The sequence below is a fragment of the Pyrgilauda ruficollis genome, unplaced genomic scaffold, assembly GCF_017590135.1.
Source record: "Pyrgilauda ruficollis isolate IOZ18807 unplaced genomic scaffold, ASM1759013v1 scaffold40, whole genome shotgun sequence".
NCBI classification, from domain to species: domain Eukaryota; kingdom Metazoa; phylum Chordata; class Aves; order Passeriformes; family Passeridae; genus Pyrgilauda; species Pyrgilauda ruficollis.
Window position 1 is genome coordinate 5,641,808 of NW_024525490.1, and position 23,679 is coordinate 5,665,486.

The 23,679-nt window shown below is 36.2% G+C and overlaps 1 protein-coding gene across 1 annotated transcript in view; it reads left to right on the forward strand.

Annotated features, from left to right (window-relative positions):
• Positions 1-23,679, forward strand: part of PRIM2 (DNA primase subunit 2) — an 89,469-nt gene that overhangs the window by 53,606 nt on the left and 12,184 nt on the right. The window contains exons 7-10 of the mRNA XM_041477452.1: positions 423-490; positions 3,536-3,608; positions 4,519-4,704; positions 22,840-22,966. Coding sequence (XP_041333386.1) covers positions 423-490; positions 3,536-3,608; positions 4,519-4,704; positions 22,840-22,966 — 454 coding nt within the window. The remainder of the gene's footprint in view (positions 1-422; positions 491-3,535; positions 3,609-4,518; positions 4,705-22,839; positions 22,967-23,679) is intronic.

A 23,679-nucleotide genomic window follows, 5' to 3' on the forward strand; every position in this document is an offset into this window, starting at 1 on the left:
TTATATAAAAGTCACATAGTGCTAAATACTATGTAAATTGCTTTTATATAAATGTAAATTATATATAATATGGCTTTATGAATTATATTTAAATTGGTAGAAGGCTGTCTAGGCACAACATCACTTCTAGTTCAAATATGTTTAGAAAACGTATACCACTTTCAATGATGTCTTGCTATTTAATTCTAATAGCATTGTAATTTTAGAAAAATGATTTTTCACTGTTTTTTTAGCTTGTAAATATTTCTGCTAGCTTCGGATTCTGGAAGTCTGTGCTTAGTTATTTTTATTAGGAGAAATTATGTCTTACCCAATGTTGTATAAAGTTGTAACAATGCAGTGTGACTGCTAACGTAATTCCTGCCTTGTGCTATCAATTTTTTAACTAATATTTTATTAATTTTACTCCTTTTTTCTTCCAGCTGACGGCACGATCACTACCTTCCATACAGTCCGATGAGAGACTTCAACCTCTGCTTAATCATCTCAGGTAGTATAAAGTGAAAGCATGACTATATTCCTTCATACAGATGCAAGTAATTGTTTTGGTAGAATGCCTTAGGTACGAGTTTTTTACAGACCTCATCTGTGTGATTTGCTTTGAAAAAAACCCCAAAAGTAATTCTTCAACTTAACAAAAGCTGTATAAATTACATGGAACAGTTTATAGAACTAGTGTTGCTTTTAAGTAACAAAAAATAGTTGTAGCTTTTATAAAGGTTGTCTTTTTGGGTTTTTTTTTTTATAGGAAGTGCAAAGTTGTTAAGCTCCTTTATAAACAAAAGAGATTCCAAATTACAGTGCTCAGAGCATGGGCCTTCCTTGTTGCAAATATTCTATACTCCCTGCTCTTTTTGGAAGATTTTGCTGTCATTGATGAATGGAATACTAATTAGATCTTTTAATAGACCTATGTAGGTTGCTGAAAGTGTGAACCATTAGAGTAAATAGTTTGCCTCCCTCTTATTTGTGTTTGTGTATAGATAAATATATATGTGTATATATATGTATATAAATTTCTACTTTAGTTGAAGAGGGTAAGTAGAGAACTCTGGTCTCTTTCTTTTATACATATATATATATATATATATATATATATATATATATGATTGCTTTTTACCACTTTATATGATAGACTTCTCTTACTATGGTTATATGCAGGTGGACAAGGTCCATACAATTAGAGCAAGCTTGTTTAGAATCATGGAATAATTGAGCTTCAAGTGAACCTCTGGAGATGATTTAATCTAACCTGTGTTCAGTGCAGATCTGGTTAGATTAGGTTGCTCAGGTGTTTCTTTTTGTAGAATTTTTAATGTCTGTAAGAATAGAAATTTACTTAAATATTGGATGTCAGCAATGAAAGCTGTTTGTGAACACATACATCTTAGCATTAAGATCATTGAAATGATGTTGGATGAATTAGAAATGGAAGTGTTGAGGTTCAATCATGGCAGCACTGCATGGGGAATTGGGATGCAGATCTAGTTTGCTGGCTCATGCTCTTTATTTTCTACGGTGCTCTAGTGCTTGAGCTACCTGTTCCCAAACCCTGACATTTTATTTTGATTTTTAAAAGTCTCATAATTTTTATTATATAGGAAGAGTTTTATGTTTTGTTGCTTATAGTGTAAATCAGAGTAGGAAAAATAGCTTTCATTGTATCTCTGATTGTTTATACTTATGATTGTTTTAACATATGATTTAACTTTCTTCAAGACCGATGAATAAAAACAAGGATTGCAGTGTTGTTGTTACTGTTACACAGCCGGGGGTACTTCTGAATGCCAATAACCTTCCATGATTTTATTACCCTACATCTTACTGGGGTTTTAAAAATATGCCTCGGTGGTATACCTTTCTTAATTTGAAGATCAAGAGCAATTAAGTTAGGTTAACTGTGCTCTCTAGGAGTAATTACTGAGAAATTGAAAATTTCTTTTGATGTGTGCTCTGTTCTATGAAAGTCAAACAGTTCTTCAGTATCACGATCAGTCCTGTCTGTGCTTTTTTTTTTTTTTAAATATGGTAAAATGAAAGGTTCCAAAAGAAGGTACTTCAAGAGGGATACTATACCCCACATTTATGCCAACTGGTATTTTTGTACATTCTTATGTTACCTTGGGTATGTATGTTATACAGCTGATAAATCACTTCCATTTTGCTTTTTTGAAAATGGAGAGACTGTTTCAAGTTTAATTTGTCACCAACCAAAAAAATGATACAAATGCTTCCCAGTTGCCTGTTTGGAAGTTCCTTTAAAATGAACAAAATATATCAGACCTTGCAACTTGAAAAGCAACCTCTGGCAGTGAACAGACACGTGACCAAAGGGAATTTAGATGCTTCTATAGTAAAATTAGTAATAATAGACACACATGTTTTAGATACTTTAAATTATTTATCCCTTTTGTGTGATGAAAAAAATCTGTTAAGTACAGTAATCCCTAGTGGAGTACCTAGGGTCCTATCTTCTTTAGCTTCTGCTTTATTGCCTTGGGTGATGTAATTCAGTGTGTACTCGGCAAGACTCACATGATATAAAACTGGGGAGAATGGTGTGCACCAGATGGGTGCTCTGCCTTTCAGATGGACTTGGCAGGAGGGAGAAATGGGCTGCCAGGAATCCTATGAAGTTCAGCAAAGGGAAATAGCTAGGCATGCAGTTGGAAGAGGATAACCCCATGTGCCAGTGTAAGTTGAGGGTTGAATGGCTGTGAATGCAGAAGAGGACCTTGGGGTCCTGCTGGACAGCAAGCTGTGAGCCACCAGAGTACCTGTGAAGCAGACAGCGAAAGTTCTCTTGCATGGCATTAGGAAGGGCACTTGCAGCAGGTCAGGGGAGATGATTCTTCCACTCTACTCAGCACTGCTGAGACCACTTCTGCAGGGCTGTGTCCAGTCCCCAGTACGTATGAGAAGAGACTGAGAAAACTGAGGTTGTTCAGCCTGGAGGAGATAAATTTCAGCAAGTGTGTGTGAGCATTTTATCAGTGCATGTAAATAGGTGTCTGAGAAGGAGGATTTAAAAAAGTGAGAGTTTTCTCAGTGGTAACCAGTGATAGGCCAGGTGGCAGTGGGCAGAGACTGATACACAGGAAATTCTGCCTAAACATAAGAAAACACTTTTTTTTTTTTTTTAACAGAATGGTTGAACGTTGGAACAGGTTGCTCAGAAGGTTATGGGTCTGGGTCTTGGATATGCTCAAAACCCAGCTTTATAAGATCCTAAGCAATCTGCTGTAGCAAACACCATTTTGAGCAGAGGTTGTACTAGATGATCTTCAGTGGTCTCTCTGATCTAAATCCTATATAATCCTTCACCTCTCCTTTCAGATGAAGGGAAAGAGGGTTTCTTTGCTATGTTTGCTCTAATGTTGACTTTATGAGTCCTAACTACTTGGTTTCTTATTTTTGCCTGATATGAAATATTTGCAGCCGATAATTGATAAATCATTTTCTTTCAAAATTTCTAAACTTAAAAATATTTTGGAACTGCTTTAAATGATGCCATAATGTTTGCTTTCTTTTTCAGCCATTCTTATGTTGGCCCAGATTACAGCGTCCAAAAGAACACCGGAAAAATTTCTCTAGAGCAAATTGATGCTGTAAGTTATGTTTCTGTGGAGTCATATAGGATGTTGAAGTATAACTTTTTAAATTCAAGTACTCTATGTACAAACTAAATATAAAGCCTTTATCCTCTTTTTTTTTTCATGTTTGCTTTGTAACTGTTGAATGAAATTGCATTGACGTTCAAGACGGAGCAGAATTAGTTGAAAATGCTTCTAATCAGCATTCAGATTCAGAGTGAAGTTGCAGGGAAATGCTTAATTTGCTATTCAATTTCGTGTACTTTCACAAATACTTATTTATAAGCAGAATACAACAAAATTTTCTTATTTAACCGTCTTGCAAACCATGAAGTTTATGATTACTGTGTTGCAGTATTAGTCTTTCTAATGCTGGTTTTTGATTTTTGACTTACAGGCAGAGTTTTGAAAACAAGGAAGTAAATAAAATGGAAGTAAAAGTAAAACACCATGCATAAATTGTGCAGAATCCATTCAAAACATAACTTCTTCATCTGAATTTTAGGAACTGTGTGTTTTCAGCATCCATCTTAACCATGACAGTGTTTCTCTGGCAGTGAATTAAAATCCCCTTCCCCCAACTCTATAAAAGGTCATTTTGCTATTCCAGATGCTAAAAAAAAGCAGAGTTAAGAAATATTGTAATGCAAGTGTGGGTATATTTTTAACTTTGTAGCTGGAGACAGTCTCATAGTACCAGCTGTATTATTCTGTCCTCTGGATTTTGTTCTTGAGGTGGTTGTTGAATTGGATAGTTTATGGACTCGCCTGTGTTATGAATTCACTCCCAAGGCTCTCTGTACTTGCCTGTCTTTTCTTCCAGCCACTGGCATTTTCAAATGGAGCTCATTAATAATCACAGTAAACACATATCCTACAAATTAAATGATCAGTATGCCTTAAACAGAAATTCTTCTCTTGTCAGCTCTCTGTGAAGTCATTCCCTCTGTGCATGCGGCAGCTGCACAGAGCCCTCCGCGACAGCCACCACCTCCGCCACGGGGGCCGGATGCAGTACGGGCTCTTCCTGAAAGGCATCGGCCTGACTCTGGAACAGGCACTGGAATTTTGGAAGAAAGAATTTATCAGAGGAAAAGTGGATGCAGATAAGGTAATTGAAGAAAAAGTGAATGTGGGGATGGAGTTAATGTGTATGTTGTGCTACGGATTTGAAAGAATTTATCAGAGGAAAAGTGGATGCAGATAAGGTAATGCAAGAAAATGTGAATGTGGGGATGTAGTTAATGTGTACGTTGTGCTACGGATTTGAATGGATGCTTGTTGAAGTAGAAAACTGGGCAAAAGGTACACCTTTTTAAAGGTGGGAGGATTGTTTTTTTGGTCTCTGCAGCCCATGGTGAGGCAGCTGTGCCCCTGCAGCCCATGGAGGGCCAAGGTGGAAAAGAGATCCACCTGCATCCCAAGGAGGACCTCATGACAGAGCAGAGGGATGCCTGGAGCAGGCTTTGACCCAGTAGGAAGCCCATGCTGGAACAGGCTTCTGGTAGGACCTGTGGCCCCATGGAGAGAGGAGCCCACTCTGGAGCAGGATTTGTGACCCCATAGGGACTCACACTGGAGCAGGCTGTTCCTGAAGGACTGCACACCATGGAAGGGACTATGCTGGAGCAGTTTGTGAACAACTGCAGCATGTGGGAAGATTCAACATTGGAGAGGTTCATGAAGGACTGTCTCCTGTGGGAGGGACCCCACTCTGGAGCAGGGGAAGAGTGTAAGGAGTCCTCCCTCAAGAAGGAAGGAGTGGCAGAAATGTGTGGTGAACTCCCATTTCCTGTCAGCCTGCACCGCTTGTGGGAGGAGGTAGAAGAACCAGGAGTAAAGTCAAACCTGGCAGACAGGAGGAATGAGGGGAAGGTGTCTTTGAGATTTATTTTTATTTCTCATTTCCCTCCTCTGATTTGATTTGGAATAAATTACTTTTCCCAAGTCAAGTCTGTTTTGCCTGTCACGGTAACTGATGAGTGATCCCTCCGTGTACTTGAGTCCTTCATCATATTTTCTCTCCCCTGTCCACTTGAGGAGGAGAGTGGGCACCTGACATCCAGCCAGGATAAACCCACAACATTCATTTACCTGAATTCAGGAAAATCCAGAATTTTCAGCTGACATATCCTGTGCTTAAAGGAATCGAAAAAATTAAAACAAGCTATTAGAAATTATAACAGTAGCACATTAGTTATTTCTGTTTTCAAAAAATATTGGGAGAACACATCTGATTCCATCTACTTGTGCTTTGGCCAAATATGTACATGCACATGTATGAAGACATGTATGCACCTTGGATCCTGTTTTCACTCACAGGGTTATGACTTTATGTTATAGCATCTCTGTTGATGGGCCCTAGAAATGAAATTTTATGATCCTGTGTTTAGCTTCAAGAGTTAGAAAGCATATTGTGACTCAAACAAGGAGTTAAGTTACTGCATTTTTCACAAGCAAGCTGCTACTTCCATGTAATTTTGGTCCTTTTCAAGTTCTAGATAACCAGCTTCAATCTTGAATAAAAGAGAAAACTAATTTTTCATGTCACTAACTGAGGTTGGTGGCCTGTGATTTTTCACAGTAGTGTCATACAATGTTTAATGTCCTCAAAAAAGGAAGATTAATACAATTCTTATTGGTATTTTGTTTTGACATTTTTATTTTCTGGCATTCGTGCCATTGGTCCTTTCCGGTAGAGTGGAGATAATTAATTATACTGTTTCATTTTACTGGAGCATTGTGAAGATATATGCATGATACTTTGTGAAGATTAAGGTTAATGTTGTATTACCTATTGACTCTTACATTGCAAAGAGGGAGTGTTCAATTTGCTGGAAATGGTTCTGCTTTCAAAATTGTTTGTTCATTTTTGTCTTTAATAGCTGCAACATCTATGGCAATTTTCAATCCTAAGAATTCTTGGCACGCACCTTCAGTCTACAGCAGGAAGGAAGTTACCATGAACACGTTAGCAGCAAACTGGCTAAGCATGGTCTCCAGGCTGAGCATAGGCATATGGACAGTTTGCACCAAAAAGAACTCCTCCTGTGCTCTGAATAACTGAGGCCTCATTGATAAAAACACTGTAGAAGAGCTTTTAAGAAATTATATTTTACCTTTAGAGAGGAATCCGTGAAATATGAATGAAGTGTGAAATCATGTAGTCAGTGGGGAAAAAAAAAATCAAGTAACACCTACAAAGAAAGAAGGTAGAGATGCTCTGTTGGTGGAGTGAGGGAGGGAATGGTCATCTATTGGCATTTCACAACAGGGACAAATGCAGAATGCGAAATAAAACATTTTCTAATTTAGGCACTGCAATTAAAATCACTCTGCAAATTGCTAGGTTAAGAGTGCCTAAATGGTAAATTGTTGTTTTTCAGATGAAAGGATCAACTGCCTAATAGGAATAGATGCATTACTTCTGAGTGAACGGTTGTGCCAGTTGGCTTCATAACTTCAGTGTTATTTTAAGACTGGGTTTTTTTTCTATAAATTGAAATCTTACTCTAAACAGATATTGATTCTCATAGATTCTTGCACTATTCTTGCTTAAAAAGTAACTCCTGACTTTGTCCAAAAAAGAACTACCAAAAAAATGGTGGGGGGATGTAACTCCAGTGTGATTTAAAAATACACAAAGGTAGTAAGATGACAAAACAAATTAAATAATTAGAGTGCAGATGTAAAAATGCTTTCATAATTGAAAATAAAGTCCTCTAACTGATATCACTGTAGTGGAGTTTGTTACTGTTTTCAGATATTTTTGTATGATTAACCTGTGAATGTGAAAAGGAGGAGTTGAAAGATAATGCAGTATTTAGAACAAAGGAAAGAAGGAATGCAGAATCAGTTTCTTTAAGGTGTTATTCACTTACTTCTTTAGTTAATAGCCTGGATCTGAGATTTTTTATACAGATGGAAGGCTTTAAGGCAGCTCCTCACTTCTTGCTTCCCATTGCTACATATATTTGTCATACATGTTCTTTTTTCTTAGCAGTTATTGATGTATGGTGATACAAATCCTCTCTTCTGGTACTCTGATTTTTTACCTCATTGTGCAGAAATAATAGTTACTGGTTATACACTCCTGTGTTGAAAAGTAATTCCCTTGGTGCTGCAGTTTGATATTGCACTAGTTTTAATTATTGTTGCATATGCTACTGAAATGCATCTTAAAATCGTGCAAGAGCGCGGGGGTTTATTTATTCAATAAATCTCCAAAACGAAAGTATTACTATATTTACAAAACTATCCTTTGTGACAGAACAGCTTTCTTTCTTGTTTTTGTGACTACTTATGGCTCTTCAGCTCCTGTGTTCTAGGACTCTTTCTTTAGAGATGTGGTGGCACTCAGGCTGGCAAAGCCTCTTCTTCATCCTGAGTCAGTCTCCCAGATTGACTTACTGTAGTTTCATAGGGCGTGTTGTTTTCTATCGCAGTTGATTGCAAATGGCAAGGAGCAGGTTGTTTTTGGTTGTCTGAGGTATGCCTCTTCATCCCTTCTTGCTGGGGAAGGTCCTCATGACAGATGTTTTGCTGGAAGAAGGAAGATGCAGCCTTGTTCAGGGTCTGTTATTGGTAAAGAAGCAAACCCTTTGCAATGAAGCTTTTGAACTTGAGTAGTTCATTGATATATTCTACATGTTTCTTCCTCACATGTTGGTCATGTATGAAGCTTAGGACAGATAATGTGACAACCATATACTGCTTCAATATGCGAAGAAATATGTCTCCTGCTCTGTTAAAAAAAAATGAAACTTTAGGATGACGATACATCCCAAATGGTAGTTCCAGTGACTTTATTTTCCTTGCTCTTTGTTTTCTTTTCCAAATGATCTTAGGAGGTTCTTGAGTCTGGATTCAAGAGTGAGCCTTTACCTTGATTGCAGAGAGCTGGTGATGAATGTTTCTACCAAGGCCAGCCAGAAATTCCTTGAGGGGGAGCGTGGACTGGGGACCTCCTGAGGTCCTGTCCAGCCTGAATTACCCTGTGATTCTGCAGAAGGGCTGAATCCAGGTAGAAGCCCGTGTTTGTGAGAGCCAGCCACTAGAGGGAGACAAGATAGTGTGGAATAAACAAGTATCATGTATAGATGTAAATTAGAAGTGTTTATTCTCTAATGCGGTGTAAATCTATACAATTATGTTATTTTGAAAGCCCTTTGTATTTAAATGAAAGTAGAAGTAGGCACTTGGCAATCTTCAGGTTTGTATATGCTTCTAAGCATGTACAACTATCCCCAGTGCAGTTTGTAATGCTTGGATGATATGGTGGTTCTTTAAAACAACCCCCACCTGCTCAAATCCTCAGGAATATTTTTCTCTGTTAGTCACTTGGTTACATTTGGGTTTGGTATTTTACTTTCTCATTTCTTAGAGATTTGTGGGTTGTTTTGCTCTTACATTTTTTCTCTTACTTGCCCCCTTTATGTTGGGTATTGCTGGCTACTATTTTAGGAAGGTTTTGATTCATAAATCAGAAAAGGATCTTTATTCTCTCATATTTTTAATTATAATTCTCTAACTGATTTTTTTCTGCTATTTTTATTCTTTAATTATTTAAACTTTACAAATCTGCAAGCTAGAATGACATTTTAGACAGCAAGCCACAATATTTAACATCAAAGAGATAAAGGTAAAATTGATATGCCTCTATATTGATTAAAATCTCATTTAAAAAATATTGTACATCGGTAGAAAGATAATGGAAATAGGTGACCAGGCTTGAATTCTCCTGAGATGTATAAAGACTGAAACAGAACTTCAGGAAGGTGTAGTTTTCTCTTCTAGGATATATAAAACAAAATTGTAATAAAAGTGCAGCATATATTGGCAGTAAGATCTTATTTCCTGAATTCTGCAGTGAAGGACTGTGTCATGGTAACAAAATGTTAATATAGTAAAGAATGTTGTTGTTGTTTTCATTGATTATCAGGGGCCTAGATATTCACATTATTGATTAAATTGTGGTTTTGTATTAAACTTACCATAAAATCACAAAGTTTTTTTTCCTTCCACCAATGACTGTAAAAATTAGCTTCAGTAGAACCACGTACTGCCTATATTTGTCTTTGATTATTTGGAATGTATGATTTCATACTCTAGTTGTAGTGAAATAAAAGAAGTGAATTTTAAAGATTTTGAGTGAATAAGTTTTATTGTTTTTTGGCAAAATTGCAATCCATTCATAACATTATTGTATGTTGAATGGCAATACTTATGTAGTACAACTGTATGTTTCAAACAGTATGTTTCAAAATGTGTTTTATATTCTACAAAATTAGCTCTTGAAATTTCTTTAATAACATGCTTAGTGATTTAATTATCAGAAGAAAATGCATGTTTATTATTTTTACTCCCAAACGTACTGTACTTTAATTTACATTAAATCTTTTATTTCAATGCAAGTTCAAAGAAAAATACAGTAATGTTAAGTTGTTAGGGGTCTCAAGACAGTAAGTAGATGGTCCAAGGCCTAAATACTAGGCATGTAGGCTTGAACTAAAAATTAATATTTAGTTTGAATTTTAACCCCAAAGGCTAAAGAAAAGAGCCAGGTAAAGAAAAGAAAGCCAAGTCTGTGAAATCAGAGTATTTGTATCATGAGATCTATTCCTTTCATATAACTTCCTCAGTGGTTTTTTTGCATACAGATTGCAGCCTGGAGGAGGGGAGGTGTGTTGTCCAAATGGGACATAACTGTTTTTGTAGGTGATACTCACAAAAAGACGGATGGCTGCTGAGATCGATGAGCTGCCTTGATCCTGGCTGAAGAGAATAGTCTGGAGTCCCTTTTGTATTTTAATAAGCAATATGCAGAAGAGGTGTTTTGAGTGAATTTGTTTTATCGTAAAAATTTATACAACCAGGCATGAGAATTAAAAGCATGACTTCAAGCTATAAGTACATGTATTAATGGTGTTACATTTAAGTCAAGCTGAATTAGTAGTATTCTTGTTGGTTGTATTTGGAAAAAGATGTTGTTTCATATTCCTTTGGCTATGATAGTTTGCTAGTTAGCATTGAGGAGTAAGACTAAAATAACTGAGAATCCTGAGGACTTATGTTATGGGCAGCTATTGTTCTTCACTACTTGGTTCCATATGAATAGTTGGAGCTGAGCCTGACAAGTAGGATTTTCTTGAAAAACCTCTGTCATCTGGCCACGGAGTTTAGAATCATAGAATCATAAACTTGTAATATCTTTCTTTAGCTGAATGAAAATAAGCTTCAATTGCCATTAAAATTGGGTTGCTTTTGGCTTTATAGCTATCACGGTATGTATGTTAAGTCTGTGCAAGATTCTTGCTGTCATATATTATTATCTAAAGTTGTGTTTTATAGGTGGGAATTTGTCCTCTGTTTCCTTCATGTCCTGTGTGTCCTGGGCACATTTGGTTATGCTTGCTAGCATTCTGTTCCCTTTTCTTGTGGAGTGCTTCAGAATTTTGAAAGCTCCTTGGAGTCCTGTTGGTGGATTACTGACACACTGGTCTGCATGGTTAGGTTTTGTCAATTTGTTGTGTGTGCCCATTGACTACAGCAGTAGGAAGGAGATCTGTAATGGATTCTGGAAGTGAGAGAAAGCACACTCACAGGAGTTGCATTTGACTGTATTCCAAGAAGGAGAGTGCCTGGGGACATGGCTTAGTGTTGGATTTGGCAGTGTTAAATTTATGGCTGGACTCAATCTTGAAGGTATTTTCTAACATAAATGATTCTGTGTTTGTGATCATACTTCAATAGCTTCTTGCAGTCCTGTTAAATTCTGCCAGATCATAGGAAGGAACTGGGACAAGATTGCTTAGTTGCTGTATCAGAAATAGAGATGATTAGCAAAAAGATATAACCGTGGCTGGAGGGAAGTCCCTATTAGTGTTGTCAGTGTTACTTGTGTTTAGTCTTGTGTACACAGTGATTCTGGAAAGACTGCAGAAAATTAGCTCATCTAATCAGAGCTAGAGATAGCTGTTTTTTTCCTGTTTAATTAAGCATCGTGAGATCAAATCAGTATTGTTTGAAGTTGTTTGCATCAGATGATGATTTTTATTAGGACTTGGATATAAATAATGGTATGGAATTGCTGTCATTAAAGTAACATGCCGTGTTGCATTTGGGGTTGTTGCTGCCTGATGTGATTAATAGTACAAGTTTTACAAAGCAGTTGATAACCATTTTTGCTTTCCTGATGGATAAAAAATTCTGACTTTGCTGAAAAGAGATTTACCAGTAACATCTACATTGTTCACAGTTCTCACACAAATGTGATTGTAGCTATTGCTGCTCTAACCTCTTTACTGAACAAAAAAATACAGATTTTTCTGTGGCTGTTTCTCTTATAGTTTGTTTTACTTTTGGTTCCAAATTAGACAGGTAAACAGAGCACATCACAATTCCAGTTGACACATAAATCAGATAAAAAATCAGATGTGAATATAAGAGTACATATTCCACGTATTTCAGGAAAGTAAGATGAAAGTAATTTTTTTTCACCATTTCTGCCCATATGCTATATATGTAATCAACACTGAGAAGGTTCTGTTAACTTACAACTTTATGTATACATAAATACATAAATACACATGCACACCCCTTCCAAGGGTAGATGCTGTGCTGGTTCCTTTGGGCAGGGAATAATATGTAACTTCACTTGATACTGTTTTCTTTCAGTTTGCATATAATTTCTTCTTTGTCTGATGCACTGGAAGTTCTGAGCACTAGAAGGCATAAAAACAAAGCAAACCCTTTTTACTTTTTACTTGTAAGAATTTATTTTATACAGTATTGCCTGACCTTTTAAACCCAGGATGCTTACAGGATTATCAGTGAAATTAAGGATGCTAAGGAAGAAATGTCTTTGGGACATAATTATGTTTTAATTATGCCCTGTAGCTAATGATGCATATTAAACTCAACAATATTTCTGTGTATTTCCCTCTGAAACTTTCCTTTCTCAAGCCAAAAATCATCATATCAGTGTCTTGCAGTTATCTAAGCTTAGGAATATTGACAAAAATATGTTTCATTTTACAACTGTTTTTCATAAGAGAGTATTTTTGTTACAGAAACTTCTAATTAAAAAAACACAAGTTTTTGCATAATAGATTCAAAGTCTTAAAGCAGTATTTCTTAAATGAAATGGATCTGGTATAGACCCATTGTTTTCCACCATATTTTTGTTTCATTGGTGTTATTCCAGTGAACCCCAACTGAAGATGAGGTATTAGAAAACATTGAAGAGTATTAGACTGTAATATACGTGAAGGCTATAGTGTGCACGTAAATATTTGAAGAAACACAGTAGTAAGTGATATTAAAAATGTGTGCTCTTTCACTCCAAACTCAATCCTCTTTTCAGTTTTCCCAGTTATTCCAGCTGAAACTGGAACTCTGCTGTCTTTGTAACGCTGAAGTTATGCTGGCGTTTGCCTATGATTAAGCACTTTAAAGTGCTTTAATTTGTTCAGTATTTTTTTTAACCTGTCAAAAATGTATGATTTTCAGGTTTCATCTTCTGAATTACATTAAAAGGGAGGATTTTGGGCAGTCTTTTAGCCTGTGGCATATCTTAGGGTTAGAGAAGAGCTCTAGCTATAATCTCTCTTCCAGGATATTAACAGTGCTGGCATAGTTTTAGTGATGTTTAACTGTGCTAGCTACCATAAAAAGAAATAGGATCACTTTGTTGTTACATATTCGACACAGAAATCTGCATTTAATAATCTAATGTATGAGCTGGTTGGTGATAAGGTTCTTGCAGTGAAGAGAGTAAAAGCAATAATTATCTTTCCTGTACTAAAACTAATTTAGATCAGAATCTGCTCTCTTATGACTTGTTTTATTCTCAGCAACACACATTGCTGTAGATATTCCTTGATGTAGTGTCTTGTTAGAACTGCATGTATAAAAATGAATGGTGAAGCCAGACCTTTAATTTTCTAAGATTCCTTTTGTAGTTTTGAATCACTTGTCAGTCCTTGCACTTCATCATGAGTGTAGATGGACTCTACTTGTCAGAAGAGGTTTCTGTTTTATTGGCTCTTGCAGCAGCAGCAAGAAAGTCATTCCATGACATTTAAAAAAAAGTAATAGATGGATTTGCCTATGTGGCTGATAAATTTCTAAGTTTAGGGATAGTGAAGTGTCTGAGTGTTGCTAAATATAGAGCTTTTATCAGACTCTTTTGAATACCTTTTTAACCATACTGCTCTAACCATCTGCTGAAAAATGCCTGCTGCACATTGCTGCACACACCACTGGTAATGTATTTAAGCTCTTTGGCTATTTACCCCAAATTCTGAGACAGGAGTTAGTGGTTTTTGAGATGCAAATCTTTTCATCCATATCTTTTTACTGCCTTCCAGGACAAGCTGAATGACACAGCAGGTGTCTTCCAGTTTTGTTCTTGTGCTTTTTGAACAGAAAAGTTTTGATATGAATTTTTTTAACGTTGATACTCTTAGTTGAAATAATGCTTTCAAATAATTTTTCAAACATTCAGATATCCTGGAATTGTAGAAACTGTTTTCAGAAATAAAACCCAGGATTGTGAATACTTTTTTTGATAATGTCCATGTAATTGCTGTAACATCATATAGCTGCCATATTCAGTCTGTACTCAGCCAATAAATTATGGCTGCGTTTCATATTCAGTCATCCAGAAAAGCAGCATATTGTATCAAATGTGCACACTGCTGATATATCACAATAGGCATGATGTAAATAAAAATGTGCTTTTGCTTTCAGAATTGATTTAGCATTCTGCCTCATATCTTTGAAATCTGTTGAATCTCATAAATAAAGTCAGAACAACTCTTCATAGATTATTTGTTCTATGTGCAATTTATGTTTTGGAAATTTAATGTATTGATTTAGGAAAGGGAGATGATGATAGGGCTCAAGTACTTCAACATTATAGGTATTACTACTTCTTGAAAGAAGGTTGAATTCTAATTTTGTATGAAATGTACAATGCTATTTAGTTTTGAAACTGAATTCCATAGGTTGGGTTTTTACATCTCCTTGCATCCCCTCTTAAGTCCACTTACAAAGAAGAAAAACAAAATGTCCTTAAATATGTGGTTTTTTGTGTGGTATTTTTTTTTTATTTTGGATTTTTTTGTTTGTTTGTTTTCTGTTTCCCTGTTTTTCTTTTGGTCACCTGCTGTACATGTAGGAATGGAAACATGTGGCCTTTATGGCAAGTTTTGCTATTTAAATTCCAATTTATTTTGGTTTTTTTAAATTTCATGTACTTAATGGATTTGAAATTGGATCATGAGAACTGGGGCAATACTAGTGAATTCTAACAAACTTTTTTAAAAAAATCAATTACAATAGTTGGGCTTCTTGTACTTTGTTGCCACAGTTACTTCCCTGTTTTTAGAAGTTTACAGCAGGCACTGAAAATGAGACGAGTGTTACTTCTTCTGAGACAGTTCAGAGCAGTCTGGTAGTGGAGCTTCTTTATTCTTCTGTTGCGATTTTCTCTGCAGTCAAGTCATCTTTTAGTCAGAAAAAACCTGAAAGGATAGGAAAATAGTCTTGTATATTTTTGAAATAAGCTTTCGTTTGTTGAGTGCAGAAAGGCTCTTGTAATTGCAGTCTACAGTTGACATATGTCTTGATTATGGTGCACTTAGCATAAGATAGAATATAAAATGCTCTTTGTATGTAAGCAATTCTCTTTATTATGACAGCAAGGGCTGATACCTGGTTTTCTGCATTTCTGTTCGATCATTGTCTTAAAATGTCATTTTGTCTTTTATTGTCCTGTTAATAAATAAAAAAAAACTGGTTTTACAGCAGAGTTTTTAGAGAGAGAATGCCAGTGATCTTGAGCCAAACTATGCTGTTAGGAGAGCTCCAATCTCTGGTTTACTCTATGTTCAAGAGGGTTAATAAACATCAACTATCCATGTAGTGTTTGGTGTTTCATTGCCTTGCTTTTGTCATTCTTTTGTGACTGCCTCAAAAAAGCTAAGTGTATATGTTTCTAGAGTAGACATAAGGAATACTTATCAGCCTGAGGAAGTTTATTCATTCCTCAGTCTCCTTGTAATTTTATTTTAAGAATTATTTGATTATTTTTTTCAATGATCAATTCATCCAGAAATTAAATCAATTTTTTAAAACTTGCACTTACACTAAGGATTTGCTGACATCTTGAAACATGTGATTGGGACTTAATATAATTTTCTTCTCTCACTGATTCTTGTCCAAGAGGTTTAACCATATCTCAGTAAAAGGCAAGGGTTTTTGTCACAGTTGTATCAAATTTTGATAACTGTCATTTTGGTTGAAGGAATGTTTTCCAGTTTTTCAGTCACTGAATCTCTTTGAGTGATGTTGCTATGTTTGAAAATCTGAGACTTAGGGTAAAATTCAAGTAAAAGTATAGAACATTGTATGAGAGCATTCCTGTTTAGGGAATTTATAGGGCTTGAACTAGCAATAGGAAATTAGTTTTTGGACTTTGGGTCCCTGGCTAGTCTTCATCCCTCTTTTTTGTAAACCTGTAATACATGGTGCTGTGGTATACATGTAAGTATGGATTTCTCTCAGTTTTGATAACAGACCTACTAAATTTCTTTTCTCCTAAGTATACATTCTCTTTACACTTGGATTATAAACTGCCATTATGACCAATAGAAATCTAGCCTATATAGTCAATAGTGTCTAGAGAATGATTTATTTAATGAGCCTCCAGAGCAAATGGAATTGCTCCCCAGACTCCTCTGATTCCATTGACCACTATTGATGATAATGAGAGATGTCTGGATTTAGATGTTTGGAGTGGGATCTTATTTCTGCAGATGCAGTCAGTTACTCTTCTACTTCTGTTGACTTTCTTAGTTATCAGAATAAAAATAGAGAGGACCCTCTCCTTCTATTCCCCGCCCCGCAAAAAGAAATCACAGCACCCCTCCCAACAAGCCACAAGTGATACACAGTAAATGTGCTCAGCATGTGCTGAGCAATGCCCCCCAGTCCCTAAGCAGTGACCAGCAGCACCCACACAGCTTAGAGCAGTTTGTGTACTGAGCATGGTTTCTGTGGTCTGGAATATCCCTTGGCTAACTGTCCCGACAGTTCTTCCTCCCAGCCTCTGGTGCACCTCCTCACTGGCAGAGCATGGGAAACTGAGAAGTCCTTGACTCAGAGTAAGCACTAATTATAAACAACCAAAACATCAATGTGTTAACAGCATCATTCTCATACTAAATCCAAAACATAGCAGTGTACCAGCTACTAGAAAGAAAATTAACTTTATCCCAACTGAAACCATCGGAATAATTTAGATACCAAAACAAATATTGCAATGTTTTGAAGTAGCTAATAAAATCTTTTGTAGGTGACCAAGCATGTGCCTAACAAAAATTGTTATAGAGAAGGCTTTAAGATGTGCTGTGCTGATAATTTGATGTAATGTCTTGAGGCAGAAGACAGCCTGCTGTGGTTTATGTTTTACTTTTCCTTTTCAAGGTCTTTGGGCATGCAAATATGTGAAAAAATTGTGTACATAAATTATGTATTTAGCTAAATTATATTAAGGCAAGCTTAGACTGCTGAAAATAAAAGCCTACGGTATCAGATTTTACCTAGTTTATCAGCCCCACGCTATATGTTCATATGGGTAGTATACAAGGTGTTGGATATAAAAAAAATGTAATTTTCTTATCTCCAATGCTAAGTGGTTCTTGCCTCATGTAGTTTGATAATCATGGAACTGGAGGGGAAAAGGTTTTTTTGTACTGCTATGGATTGGTCTGTGCTGACTGTTACACAATGTAATAGTTTTCCAGCTCGGTTTTAGGTGGTGTCTCTGATCTGTACCTTTGAGATAGAAATTGGGCTACAGGATGGTAATTTAGGACGAATTTTTGTTGTTGGCAGATAGGGAAGCATTTATTTGTGCTCCTAAATACAACTGTGCTTGCAAAAAGATAATCTCAAGTTGAGGTTATTTTAAGAATGAGCTTAAAAAAAGAAAAGTTGCTTGGATAAAAATATGCCAACTAAGCAATGTCAACAGTAATGATTTGAGTGCCTGCCTAGGAAATGAATGAAAAAGAGAACCAATTATTTCAGCAGATACATGACTGTGTGTGATAAATTTATGAATCTGAAGCTGTTATCTACACAGGCTCAACAATTTTAGACAGGAAATTACCCAGTGACTGTTTAAAAAAAAGGTGTTAAGCCATTACTTCTTTGAATTTTGCAGACGTGGAACTAATCAGGTGGTCAGTCAAGAAGCTAGACAAAGTTAGTGCACCATTTTGCTTAGTTAATAGACTTTAAATAAATAAATTTCCCAGTACTGTAAGGAATAGATGCATAAAATCTTACAAGAATATATAAAAATAGTTCTAACTGAAACATGAAAGTTTTGTGGAAGTGTGAACCTGAGCATACAGGGCTTGCAAGACTTTTCAGCAAATTATTTTCTGTCCTACTATGCATGCTGAATATCATCTTTGATAACAAATTTTATGGGGCACCTGGTTATATTTGCAAGTACTAATCTGCAAATATGGCAAGTGATATAAGGAAGGTGGCTGTCAGTGATGATGTGATGCCCATTGTTCAGTGACTGGAGTGGCTGGGAACATCATTTCTTGTAGCTTTGAAAGTGTATTCTGTTATATCAGACTGATAATTATGGGGCAGACATGACCCATGCTTTCCTGCTCTGTCTGTTGAAAACTTGCCTTCAAAGGAGAGCATACACCTGCTAAATGGTCCTTTTGAGCTCCATCCTCATTCCATATCTAAAGGTCTTGTATGCGTTTATGTGATCAGAACTTGTTGAAAAAAGCTTGTCCTATCAGGATCTTTTCCTATCTGGAATATGGGAATCTGGTATTAGGCTATACCAGTTGCAAATTTATGGCTTTTAAATGTCTGTATCTGTATCTATCCCTTTTTATTTATAACTTTTTGTATCTTGTAGTGAAGGCTATCTAGTATAGTATGTGTGTCTTAACTAACATTTATTAGACAAATTAATCTGCATTACTCAGATACTTATGTGATTGTACCACATAAAAGCAAAAGATAAGTTCCTTGCTACAGTACACTTATCTATACCAGGTGAACTATCTCCCAAGCCTCCTTGGTTCTGGCTTTGGACTATTGGCTTTGTCCCGCTTATCATCACCCAGAGTTTTGTTTCTTATAGGGAGAAGTTGTCCAAGAAAGCCTCGGTGTCACCAGGATACCCAATATCACCAGTATCATTCAGTATCATACAATGGACATGTCAGTTCACTGCAGCAGACACTGGTGCATAAAACCTCAGAACTACCCACTTGCCAGGTCTCAAGTGCTCTGCTGATGGCATCGCCTGCATCCTACAGCCATGCCTAAGGGAAAGAGAGGTCCCTAAAAAACTATGTCTTTAGTCATCAAGTTAAAGCTTGGAGAGTTGACTTGAAGTTTCTTTTAAAACAAAAATTCACACTGCCGCTAATGCCTAGACTTGCACATTCCAAGATCCAAATGACAATTTTTGGTAGGGCTGCCTTTGCCTCAGCTTCGTGGCCTCTGAATCAGTTCATTGCTGACATGAGACGTATTTCTTGATCTCTTTATTGCCAAAGTCATGGCCCATTCACCTCACACATAAATTATGAATGTGTTGCAGATTTTAGAATGCTCAGAGAGCTAAATAGAGGCAAAGTAAGTGAGATAGTCCTGATGTGGGCCATAGAGTTAAAAAGTTGGAGAGAATCCTTGCTGTCAAGTATAACCAGCGGTAGGTCATCTCAATAGTGTAATGATGTTGCTTCAGTATTACTGTTTCATAGTGACTTTGGTAATTTCTGCTGATATTTATCACAACTGTGGTGGAATGTGTAGAACATACCCAGCTTTTCTGTGAATAATTTTTTGTTTTGCATTTGTTTCACCTCAGTGGAAACTGTCACGCAGAGTAGAAGGGAAATGTACTTGCTCCTGCAGCATCGTTACTGTTGAGCAAGTCCATATCAGGGTTCAGTAAGATACTCAGAATTTCATACAAAAATCACCAAAAATTTTTGGTGTTTTTCAAATCACTTAATTTGAGTCTGACCTTTTACAGGTTGTTGCCATAATGCCCTTTTAATAGATTGCAGTCAGAATAGATGGTCATAGTAGTTTTGTGGGTTTTTAAGCTGTTTCTCTAAAACAGTTTAAAACGAAGCAATTAGAATGATCCTGCAAACATCTACATGTGTTATATGTGCTGTCTATAATTTATTTTGTTCAATGAACTTTAATTGAACCACTTCAACTTGGAGCGTTAGAATAAATAGTAACAAATCCTTCTGCCTTCTTGTTTCTGCAGATTTCAGACATGTCTAATTTTACCTCGGTGCTTTTTCTAGCAAAACAGATTGCTCCTTGTGGGTTTTTTTTTCGTTGGTTTTTTTTTTTTTTTGGGTTTTTTTTTTTTTTTGGGTTTTTTTTTTTTTTTGGGTTTTTTTTTTTTTTTGGGTTTTTTTTTTTTTTTGGGTTTTTTTTTTTTTTTGTTAATGCACATCCTAGAGTAATGGCCTTAGGAGAGAATGAGGCTGACCATGGAGTTCACTCCCCCGTGTACAAGAAGGCTGTTCTGCAGGATGCATTTTTGGTAATGAAATGCCCCAGTTCATGGCTTCTTCCGCTGAGGATGACCACACAGCCTGTCAGATACTGGCCCTGCTAAAATCCTGTTTCCTTGATCAATGATAAGAAAAGGTGAATCACAGGGACGAGAGAGCTCTCAGTGATGTGCCAACTTGCACCACGTAGCTGTGTTCTTCTCTGCCATCTGCCGCTGCAAAAGGAGAGAACCAAACAGGATTACAAGAAAGCAGTGAGAAAATATCCAACCTGTCCCAAGGCTGTGTTGTGTTATTATGTAGCTGTTGTTTCTATTTACTGCAAGAGCTGCTTCTCAGCATAAAGTAATGAGTTAGGTACTAAAAGCAATTTCTGTGGGCATTAAGGCAAGGGATGTGAAAAGTACAGCTCAAGATTTTAGTCTACAAAGCTGTTAAAGATGGGTGTTAATTTTCTAGGAAACTAAGCAGTGCATCCTGAAACATTCATGAATTGCTTTACCCTTGGGAAAAAAAAATTAGTCTAACTTAATTGTTTGCTCAAATATCCTTTGTTAAGAAGATGAAATGTGCTTTAATTCATCTTTTGTAAAGGAGGAAATATTCCAGAGCTTCTGGCTAGAAGAACAGGTGGCTACAGGATCACAGATTCCATCTTCAGTTTAACAGGTTCATGCAGAGATTGGAAATTAAAATGCAGACATCTTTGTATTTGATCTTTGCTGTTTTTCAGGAGTAACCAGACCATTTGCTGCTCCAACAGGAGCAGCAGCAGGACTTGGCCAGCAGCTGCTGGTGCCCTGTGTAAGGGTGGGGAGCTGTTCCCTGGCCCTTCTGAGTGTGAGCACACACCCGGAGAATTCCTTCTAATGATGAGTTGGTGAGCCCGACTCTATTCCTAGAAAAAGTGGTGTTCATTTGCTATTCAACCAACCAGTTCTTTTATCTCCTGAGCAAAAAGGTTGACTAGATACGAAGGAGTATTCCCACCTGCTTGATCCTGCCTGTGGCCATGCTGGAAAACAAAATGCTATGTTCTCTCTTTTCTTCCCCTTCCTGCTTTTTAAAATTCTTTTGAAGTAGAGTAAAGTCACTTTGTCAAATGCACAGTATAGATTAATTAGTCAATATTTATTCAGAGCTTTGGATGTCTTAAGCCTTACTAGGGCTGAATGCTGAATTTTAGTCTTCTTGTATTGACTTGATTATGAGCAGCATCTTGATGGTGAAGTTTCTTTTTTACTGTTTGAGTCAGGTGCAATTTAGGATTTTATTCTCAAAGTTTGTGTATATTTTTATACACATTTATTATGTATATTTGCATATTATGTTGTAGAATTTAACTATATTTTCAAAATCATTGAAGTGTTTTATATGAAAAAAAAATCATTTATGTTTCTATTTTGTTTTTTTTTCGTCTTTAGGCCAGTCATAGGTATATGAATATTCTGAAGTACTTTTTGGACACACACAGGCCAAATAGGGAGCTACTTTTATCAGTAGAAATGAGAATATCCTTGCAGTAGTAGTGTTAGCAGTGGTATGTTTGAATGATTTTTCTCAGTATATTACATTGTCTTCTATTAGTAAAATACCAGAGTCAGAGTAAAAAATTAATTTAAAATGTTTTTTGAGAAGAAGACTTAAATTCTTATGGGTATTGTCTATATTTAGATGCAGAATTTGAGATTAATGCTATAATTTTGAATTGAGCAAGGGCAGAGTTGTTCCTTTTATGTATTGTCTGTTCTTTTTTTAAGGCAAACAGAGACTAAAGAGGTGTAATTCTAAATATGATGTTTTTTTATTTTATCATCGTTGTGTTTTTTAGAACTTGAAATATGTTATTTGAACAAATGTCCCTTGATGTCTTACAGTAGCTAATGCAATTTAATGGGATCTGTATATTAAGTAATCTGATTCCTCTACAGATTTTGTGTCACCTATTACCACGTAAAAAATGACATGAACTCATGTATTTGCATGGTTTCCACAGGACTTATCTAAAATCATATATTGATAGCTTTGTGCTCAGCTGTAAAGATAAATGCTTGATTACATCTATATCCTTTAGAAGATTTCATTTCTTTGGAGGAATTGGTAGTCTGTTGGTAGACGTAAGAGAGAACCTTTTTTACACAAGCAAAGTATACTTCATTTTATAATCTGAAGAATTGAACTTCAGTGCTGAAGCAAAGTCTAGGTGTAACGCTATACTTTGGGAGAACAAGAACATGAACCTGAGTAAAGAAATCTGTATTTCTATTTTTCCCCCCCCGTCAGGCAATCAATTGATGGGCATTTTTGAAAGATTTTAAATTACCTTGTTTTCTCCATTTGCTAATACTGTGGGGTCCAAAATTTTGATCCTTATGTCATCTTATCTTTAATGCCATTACAGAATCAGCTGAAAAGACCTTCAATCAGTGCAGTTAGACACTTCTCTTGAGTTGTGTCTGTAAAGCACATTTATGTACAAATGCGAGTTTGTGTAATATAAAACTCAAAGGTGGCAGCAAGCAACTAGATTTTTGTTTTCCTCAGTTTGAGTATGTTTGGAAAATTTCTTTTGTTATTCAATATTTCTATTTGCAGAGAAGGTAGAATTACTGACCCAGTATATAAGAATTTATTCTTCTGTTTTTATTCAGTTTGACAAAGGATATGCTTACAGCATTCGCCACAACTATGGGCAAGAAGGAAAGAGGACTGATTATACCCCATACAGCTGCATGAAGATTATCATGTCCAATCCACCAAGTCAAGGGGATTATCATGGTGAGATCCTTAAGGGGAAAAACCCCAAGCATTTACAAACAGCAGAATCTCTTGGCTAGAGAAGTTATTCCCTCCTGTAGTCTCCTTTATTCTGTTTTTAATTTCCAGACCATTGTGGTCTTGAACTGTTCTCTTTAGATCAGACTTGATAACTGCTAGTTTTGACATATGTTGTCGTGCAGCTCAAAGACACTTTGAATGTGCAGATGCTTTAAGAAATGACCAATTAGAGGTGTTCTGAGATAGGAATTCAATCATACAGGAAGTCTGAAGTTTGCAAGGGTATTTTAAAAACTCCTACAACTGTGTGACTAAACATGGGAAACCTACACTTGCTTCATTGTTGTTATGCTAATATTAAGTCATTTATTCAGTTGTGTCTCAAAACTTACTCTAGGACAAAAAAAATCCACTTAGGTGGTGGAACTTTCTGAGTTATTACAAGGTGGTATTTTTACAAGGGACTATGCTTCTAAAGACCAGTTGACGCTCATTACTTTTATTTTCTTGGGTTTTTTCCACAGCTATTAAATGTACCAACACTGTCATTGTTAGTAAGGAACTAACTTAAACAGTTTTCCTGTCAGTGAATGAGAATTGTGGCCTCTTTATGGTGGGATATTTTATGTGACTCTTGAGCCTGTGGTGCCCTGATAACTCTGCAGTAAAGTAATTATTTAAAGAGAAAAAAAAAGGCAATTGTACACATGGGT